The 8,461-nt window shown below is 42.1% G+C and overlaps 1 protein-coding gene across 3 annotated transcripts in view; it reads right to left on the bottom strand.

The window, feature by feature from the left end:
* LOC123521635 (zinc finger protein OZF-like) overlaps window positions 1–8,451 on the bottom strand; it is a 52,913-nt gene extending 44,462 nt beyond the window's left edge. For all 3 annotated transcript variants that reach the window (XM_045289683.1, XM_045289685.1, XM_045289684.1), the window contains exons 1-2: window positions 8,423–8,451; window positions 3,108–3,348 (exon numbers count right to left, since the gene is read on the bottom strand). Coding sequence is in view for 2 of the 3 variants with exons in the window: in XM_045289685.1 (XP_045145620.1) it covers window positions 3,108–3,110 (3 nt within the window). In the remaining variant the exon portion in view is untranslated. The remainder of the gene's footprint in view (window positions 1–3,107; window positions 3,349–8,422) is intronic.
* Between the last annotated feature and the right edge of the window lie 10 nt (window positions 8,452–8,461).

Genomic DNA, 8,461 nt, shown 5'->3' on the forward strand with positions numbered 1-8,461 from the left:
TGGGGAGGGAGGGGAAAAATGAGGAGCTGATACCAAGGGCTCAAACAGAAAGCAAATGTTTTGAGAATGATGATGGGAACAAATGTACAGGTGTGCTTGATGCAATGTATGTATGCATGGATTGTGATAAGAGTTGTACAAGCCCCTCGTAAAATGATTTAAAAAAAAAGAAGATAATATGCATCTTAGTGGGAAAAAGGGGGAGGAGGCTAGGAGTCTAATTAAGTAAATAATACTGATTTAAAATGATAGATTATTACTAAACATCCAGATTGAATGAAATAGTGTTCTATCTTAAATAGATCTTATTGCTACAGAACTTGTAAAAACTTCAAAAAATCTATATGAAGGTTCATATGTCCACAGATAGCCAAGACCTTCTTAAGAATAATGCATGAGGACTTGTCCAGCTACATATACATGCATGTATAACACTCGGTGAGAGAGGAGAGTTAGTGTGTGTAGCTATAATAAATTAGCATATATCAGTATAATAACACACAAAGAGATGAAGGAAATAAGTAAATGGCTTATAAACAGGGAATGCTGACCTATGACAGAGGAAGCACTTTAATATGTGAGGTTTAGTCAAATAATTATCTAATTGGATTAATTAATTTAATGTATTCCTACCTACCAAGTAAATGAATTTTAATTGTGAAAAAGTAAAATTATAACACTTTCAGAAATTCAGAACAAATGATTTTAGGGCACCAAAGGAGAGGGAAATGTTAAATAAGATTAAGACATAGGGAAGAGACCGAGATATCTTTTCAATCACCTCATGTGCCGGTGACAGTTGGACAGGGAATAAGGAAGACCACGAAGAATCGATGCATTTGAATTATGGTGCTGGTGAAGAAAGCTGAAAGTACCCACTGGATCCCCTTCATAATGGATAAGAGCCATAACAGTAATAAGGAATTTACCTGCAGGTTAATAAGATCAGAGCATGGCACACCGAGAGGCTAAGAACGTCCCAAGTCCTATTTAGAATCTGTTGTTTAGATTAGTTTTACTAACACTTTACTTGAAAAGCTTCATACATTCTTTGTTAATATACTTTATAATGGAAAGTTCAAGGTATTACTTAAAACTTGGAAAGAAATGTAATATACCTATACTAATTTTACCAAGTGCTTTGAGAACCCCTTCATGTTGATCTAGCTTATGGAAGAACACTTATGGAAAAAGGTTTATTAGGCCAAACTTTTGATAACCTGAGTCTTAGAAGTTCACATTCACTAGAGCAAACTTTGTAAGAGCAAAATGTTACGGAACTTTCAAAATGTCCAATCATGGTGATGAGTTAAAAGAGAGAGAGAGAGAAAGAAAGCTAATGTAGATCCACCAAATGCAGATTTCTGTATTTTATACAACTTTATATTTTAACTGTTGCAAGGACTTGCACTATCAAGGGGTAAGGAGGGTAAACCTCACCCTTATCTTTCCATCATCAGCAACTTCCATGGCATTTCCTGTTCTGGGTCTAGCCACCAGAATTAGGGCAGACTTCATTCCTGTCCAGGCTGAGCCAGATTAAAACACCACAGGCCACCTAGCGTCAGTTTACTGGGAACCAGCCATGGCCTCGTAGGTACAACTCCCTGTACCTCAGTGCAGTGACCTCCCCTTATCTTTTTTGTAGCCCATGGCGCAAGGTCCCAAGTGGAAAGACTGGCATTCTTCATCCACTGCCCCTGTGGTCTTCCCTTTCTATCAGCCACTGCAGCTGTGTCCTCACCTTCTCGGTGCGGCCCTTTGCATAACCTACTTCAGTCTCCTGTCCCTGGGTCTGTTCATTTTTGACAATGGGTCACAAAATTCATGGACGCTACCACTTATTTTGTTACAGTTGCCCATTTCTTATAAACAGAATATAAGTAAAGAGATACATCCTGAATTTCTGGACAAGGTCCTGGTGGGAGACTTTTACTGTTCCCTGGGGCATGTCAGTTCTCTCCCGTGCCTGATGTTCTCACATATCCCTCATGCTCCAACACGTGATCTCCATGGGATCTTTCTGAAGGCTCTTTGCATGTTAAATGTAGCAAGAATCTCTTAGAATCTTCTCAAATTTCAAGTAAGCTTTAGAAAAAGACGTTTTCATCACTTAAAACAGACATTCTTGTGTCTGAAAGTTCAATATTAACTCAATGAAAATATTCTCTGTAAAAATGTAACAAACTGACCTGAAATGTGTTTCTAGAAAAAACTGTGATCCTGAGAATGAAAATACACCCATCTCACATCCTTTAGCTGCTTTAGCAAATAACATTGCAAGTTTTGATTCGAATCTAAAGACTGTGAGAGCAGTCAGCATGTTTGAAAATTAAAGCCCGGCACTAGGCACAGACAGGTGGAAGGACAGGGCTCTCCACTGGCTATCATGCTTCTCGCTAACTTGAAAACTTCAAGCAAAATGATTCCCCACTAGAAACAAAAAACTGTTTGGACGTCCCTATCTGATCGGTATGAGTCAGAGTCAACTCAATGGCTGTCAATTTGAAAAATGTTTAACATGATTTAGCTAAACTCGTTTCTCTCTTGTCTAATTTCTTTGGTGAGAAAATGAGAATCTCTGGTCCCATGCAGAACTCCATAATGAGCCAGGGTTCTTTCCCTAACTCTGGCCTCCACCTCGTTGCCCCAGGACCCATGTGGGGGACAGTTTTGGACCCACACAGAAAAGGCACAGGGCCTCGGAAAAGTGAAGACGACTGTCGCAGCGACGTCTCATGCACGGCCGAGGGCCAGACCTGCCCTGTTGCCAGGTTCTGCTCAGAAGATTCTAGCCTTCAATATCGCACACTCAGGGCCAGAATGAGAATGGTCAGGCCCCAGGGTGCCAGCTCTGGAAGTCCTGTACGGAAGGTAACCTCAGGCATTCATGCCTTGAAAATCCACATCCTCAAATGGATGCGAGAAGGGCCCATGACAGTGCAACAGGGCCTTTGGACGGCTGTTTGGGCCCAGGCCATTTGCCTCCTCTGCCACTGTGTTCCTTCACTGAGAAACACATGAGGGCCAGGAGCCCAGGTCTGGTCCCCTCGTAATTCTTATCGCTCCTCATGATAAGAATTACCCAGTTTTTATGTGGCACTCACCATTTCCTTGCTCCAGCTTCTGCAGTTCTAAGTGAGCGCCCAAAAAGCCACTGCTGGAAGAGAAATGGGAGTGGAAGCACAGCCACGAGGCGATTCCGAGGTAGATGGCAACCGTCTGGTCGACCCAGCCAGCCAGAGCGGCTGAAACCCTTCTTTGTGAGTGCGTGGATGGCGAGGCAGTAGTCGCTCTAAGTGTCTACTGTGCAGACTGGATCCATTCTCTCAGAGGCATGCCTGGGACCTGCAATGGGACAGGGAGAAACAGTGTGGAGTAAGGAGGGAGGGACACATTCTCTTTCCCTGGGCAGGGCTTCCTCCCAGGCTCAAGTTAGTTCTCTACCCTCACAGTACTTGCATTGAAAGTCGAAAAGGGTCCGGCCTTCCAGGCACACACAGCTCCCTGAGCCTTTTCCTTCTGACAAGCAGAGCACAGATGGAGAAATTTACGCATCTCAGGGCAAGAAAAGAATATTGAGGCCTGGCAAAGTTGGTATACTTGAGTGTGATTTCCTTTAGGAAGTAAGGACCCCAAATCTAAGTTGTTCGTTCATCGACATAATTTTGTCCCTGATCAATCAATACACCAAAGACCTCCAAACCAAACTTACTGCCATTGAGTCAATTCTGAGTCAATGTAGTAGTAACCCTATTTCTGCGGCTGTAGATCTTTGCAGGAACAAACAGTTCTCGTGGTCTGCTACAGAGTGGCTGGTGGGTTAGAATTGCTGACCTTGTGGGTAGCAGCCTTATGCGTAACCAACTACGTGAGTAAAGGCTCCTTGGAATGATGTTAAGAGCCTGGAAAAGCACAAGATTCCCCCAACGTGTGCATTCCAGGGTGGAACTACATGAACTGTAAGGAGCCCTTATGGTGATGTCCAGTAAGCACTGGACTGCTCACAGCAAGGTTGGTGGTTCATATTCATCGGCCCCTCTGCAGGACAATGAGTCTGTTTCCATAAAGATTTACAACCCCGGAAATCCTATAGGTCACTATGAGTTGGATTCAAGAGACCTGAGTTTTGGCATAATGGGTTGCACCTTGGGTTGCAATCCAAAAGGTCAGCAGTTTGAAACCTCCAGCTGCTTTCTACTCCTGTAAAGAGGCTCAGAAACTCACAGGGCAAACCTAAGATGCTGCTTGCTAACACATGGCCAATGGCTATACACTTGGAGGTCAACTGCTTAGCAGTGGTTCTCAACTTTCCTAATGCCATGACCCTTTAGTACAGTTCCTCATGTTGTGGTGACTCCCCAACCCCCAACCATAAAGTTATTTTTGCTATTTCATAACTGCAATTTTGCTACTATTATGAATGAGGCAACCCCTGTGAAAGGGTCGTTCGACCCCCAAGGGGGTTGCGACCCACAGGTTGAGAACCGCAGGCTTAGAGGTTATCTCCCTGAGGGTTATTAGACATCTAGAGCAATCAGACCCTATAATCTGTCCCACCCTAGGTGGGGCCCACTCCCTGCTGATAAGGATAGTGGATTGTTCCCCTGAAAGAGAGCCCCAAAACAAGGTCAAGCCAACTCAAGGAGGACCAAGATTAGGCTGCCATCTTGAATCTAGAGTCCACCCATCTTGTCACATGTATACCCCTAGTGTCTCCCCTTCCTATTGCGTGTACACCCCTGGCTCATCCCCTTCCTGTCGCACGTATGCCTATTGTACAACCCCTTTCTGTTATGATGTAATTAGGGGGGCTTGCATGTCCGCTAAGTGTATATAAGCCTTCATTAGAAATATATTCTCTCTCTGTGTGGACCTGGCTTCTGATATCATGGCCGTCCTGAAGGTGAGTAATTGCATGCTTTATCTTGTCTGATGTCTCTTTAATTTTACCTCTCAATTACGCAACTGCTCCTTGGACCCATTCGATTGTAGGGGCTGGTACCCCACATATACTGGTACAGATAAGTGCTGGCAACACAGGAAATCCAGGACAGACAAACTCCTCAGGGCCAATAATGAGAGTACTGAAACCAGGAGGGTAGGGGGAAAGGTGGGGGGAGAAAGGGGGAACTGATCACAATGATAAACATATAACCCCCGCCGCCAGGGGGATGAACAACAGAAAAGTGGGTGAAGGGAAACAGCGGATGATGTAAGATATGAAAATCATAATAATTTATCAAGGGTTCATGAGGGAGGGAAGAAAAAAATGAGGAGCTGCCACCAAGGGCTCAAGTAGAGAGAAAATATTTTGAAAATGATGATGGCAACATATGCATAAAAGTACTTGACATAATGGATGGATGTATGGATTGTGATAAGAGTTGTAAGCGCCCCACTAAAATGATTTAAAAAAAAAGAAACCAAACAAACAAACCAATTCCTGCTTGACTTCATTCATTCATGCATGTCCTTTCCAAAATCTATTTCTAGTATAGTAACTGGTGTGTTCTGTTTTGAATCACAAATATTCTCATATCCAGCCCCAACAAATCCCCTATCACTGAGCTTGTAAGAACCTATTGTAATTGCCTCGCGAAATGTGGCCCCACCAGCTTCCTTTTTTCTTTCAGTTTCAACCTTAGCTGACTTTCATCAAGGAATGGCTGATAGGGCATTCTCTGCTGACTCAAGAATTTACTCCATGCCAGTAAGATGAGGCTTTTCACTCCAGTAAAGATTGACAGCCTTGAAACCAACAGGGGCAGTTTTATCCTGTCCGATCCAGTCACTGTGGGCCGGAACGGACTCAAAGGCAGTGAATCTGGGATTTCACCATTGCTGGTAGAACTGTAAAATAGTATGGTTTCAGTTGAAACACTTTGCTATGTATCGTTCTAAGAATTTCATGTTTTAGTTCTTAACTTTTCGGTTCTTCAAAAAGTTAAACATTGAATTATCATTAAAAACCACCAACTTATTATCAGTGAGTTGTTTCCAATTCATAGGGAAACTGTAGGGCTTCTGAGGCTGTAAAACTTGACCGGACCAGTCTCACCTTTCTTCTGTGCAATAGCTGGAGAACTTGAACCTCCAACCTTGCGGTTAGCAGTCCAACACTTACCTGATCCAGACATTCCATTCCTAGGTATGTGCCCCAAAGACTTAAAGTCGGGATGCATATATACTTGTGTATCAGTGACCACTTACAATACCCCAAAGGTGAAAAATAACCTAATAATAAGCAACAGATAAATAAAATAATGGTACAGCCACATAAAGGAATATTACTCACTCATTAAATGAAATAAAATTCTAATAAAAGCAAGCTACTACTATATGAATGAACTTTAAAAAACACTTACTAGAGAGAAAAAGAAAACTATCATATAACCCCCAATACAGGTAGTCCCTAACCAATAATGCATTAGAGTTCCAAGGAATAACATTTACAACTGTCCGTTGTCTGTTTTTGGGGTAAATTTTGTTTGTAATGGGCTGGGACTTCAAAAAAAATTGTGGAAAATGGAATTAAAAGATAACGTTAATTCTCCCATGAGTTTTTTTGAAGCCCCCTTGTATGTACTACCTATAATATTGCAGGGCATTAAAGAGGCATACAGAAAACTCATTAATTTTCTTTCTTTTTTTCTTAATTGTTTTAAATTGTTTTATTGGGGGCACATACAGCTCTTATGACAATCCATACATACATCAATTGTGTAAAGCACATTTGTACATTCATTGTCCTCAATTTTCTTGACCATTGAAGCCATGCACATTCCCAGAGATAATCCAAAACTTTCTACAAATGGAGTCCTAATCACCATTGACAAAATGTCAACATCATTTTCTATTATTTATGGATGTTTGCATTTTTCATGTACACATTACAACTATTTTTATATATGATTTTATTTGTAATGTTTCCAGCTCCTAAGGACAAATGGAGGGTGAATTTATAAAGCTATTGATATTAAAAGGCAATGATAATGAAAACTTAAAAAATAAAGACGAGATAGTCAACTGGAGTCAGAACCAACTTATGAACAAGCCATCAGAATGGAACCATGTTGTAAACTGGGGATTACCTGTATATAAAATGCACAAAAATAGTGAAGGTAAACTGTTCCTGAATGATACATGTAAGCTGGTTCACCTCCAACACACACATGCAAACATCACAAAATGGTATCATGAATCAAAAATGAAACTTAGATTCTTGGTCTGAGTGGGTCAAAACACGTAAACTTGGACATTATGGAGCTACCTGGGGGTGTGTGTGTATTTCGAAGTTTGATGGCTAACCATTACCCATAGTCAGGTTGAGAAAGAACAACACATTTGAAGAAGTGCAGGATGGAAAGAATGAACTTCAGAAAATAAAGGAATCTAGATCAACTAGTTATTATGAATAACACAACAGACTACTTCTACAACAGACTAATTCACTAATTCTGGCGAGTTCAAGTTCTAAACAGAAAGGGCCAAGAGATGATGCTGGTGACACTGGTACGAGGCATTATTTCTCACTGATCACACAAACAAGACATCTTCTAAGTTCACACATCTTCAGTTTTAAAATGGCATATGCAACAGTTGGTTGACATGTTGGTTCAAAAGCTACAGGCTCGATGGGACAGGGTAGAACTGCCCCTGTGGGTTTCTGAGGCTGTAAAGCTTTTAAGAGCAGAAATTTCCTTTTTCCACAGAGCTGCTGGTGGAGCTCCAACCACTGACCTTGTGGTTAGCCGCCCAATACTTCATCAACTACCTCACCAGGGCTCCTTGGTTGAGCAATCAGTGCCTATCTATTTTTCCTAGGCTCTATGGAAAATGGTATCTTTTTGTTGCTCTTATATTTGATAGGCACCATAGACACAACCTATTCTACATGAATGCATTTGGCTTTAAAAGAAACACTGTATAATCATATTACAGATGCCACACATTACTCACCAAATGGATCTTCATTCTCAAAAGTATCCGCTATAAAGCATAGCTTTCTCCTTGCTGTGCACTTGGTTAAGGAACAGTACTTCCTAAACCGATCCTACAATGAATGGGGCAATTTTAAAAATCGGTACAAGCCTATATAGTTCGGTTGACCCTCGAGCGTGTAAGGATTTTGACTCATTATGCCTTCCCATTTTGACCTCATTTCCAGTATTTCCTGCACTGGCGCTGGCCAGAGGCAAGGCTTTGAGACCCAGACGCTATCGACCTAGTGGGAAGGATGGCTCTTTGGGGAGCTGAACTCAGCACCCAGTCCCCGCACAGATCCTGACTCGGCGAAGCCTTAAGTAAGCTCTGGGGACGTGCGGGGTGTGTGGTCCTTATAAACCACTCAGTGCCTCTATGAAGCTGGTTCCGCCACCTCCCATTTTAGACCAGAGCTGGCTGTGTGTTGGTTTCTTACAAGATCGTGACGAAGTACTCCCTCGCAGCCCACGAAAGC

This window comes from Echinops telfairi, unplaced genomic scaffold (genome assembly GCF_000313985.2).
Source record: "Echinops telfairi isolate 266 unplaced genomic scaffold, ASM31398v2 ScPeMD7_30;HRSCAF=105, whole genome shotgun sequence".
Taxonomy (NCBI): domain Eukaryota; kingdom Metazoa; phylum Chordata; class Mammalia; order Afrosoricida; family Tenrecidae; genus Echinops; species Echinops telfairi.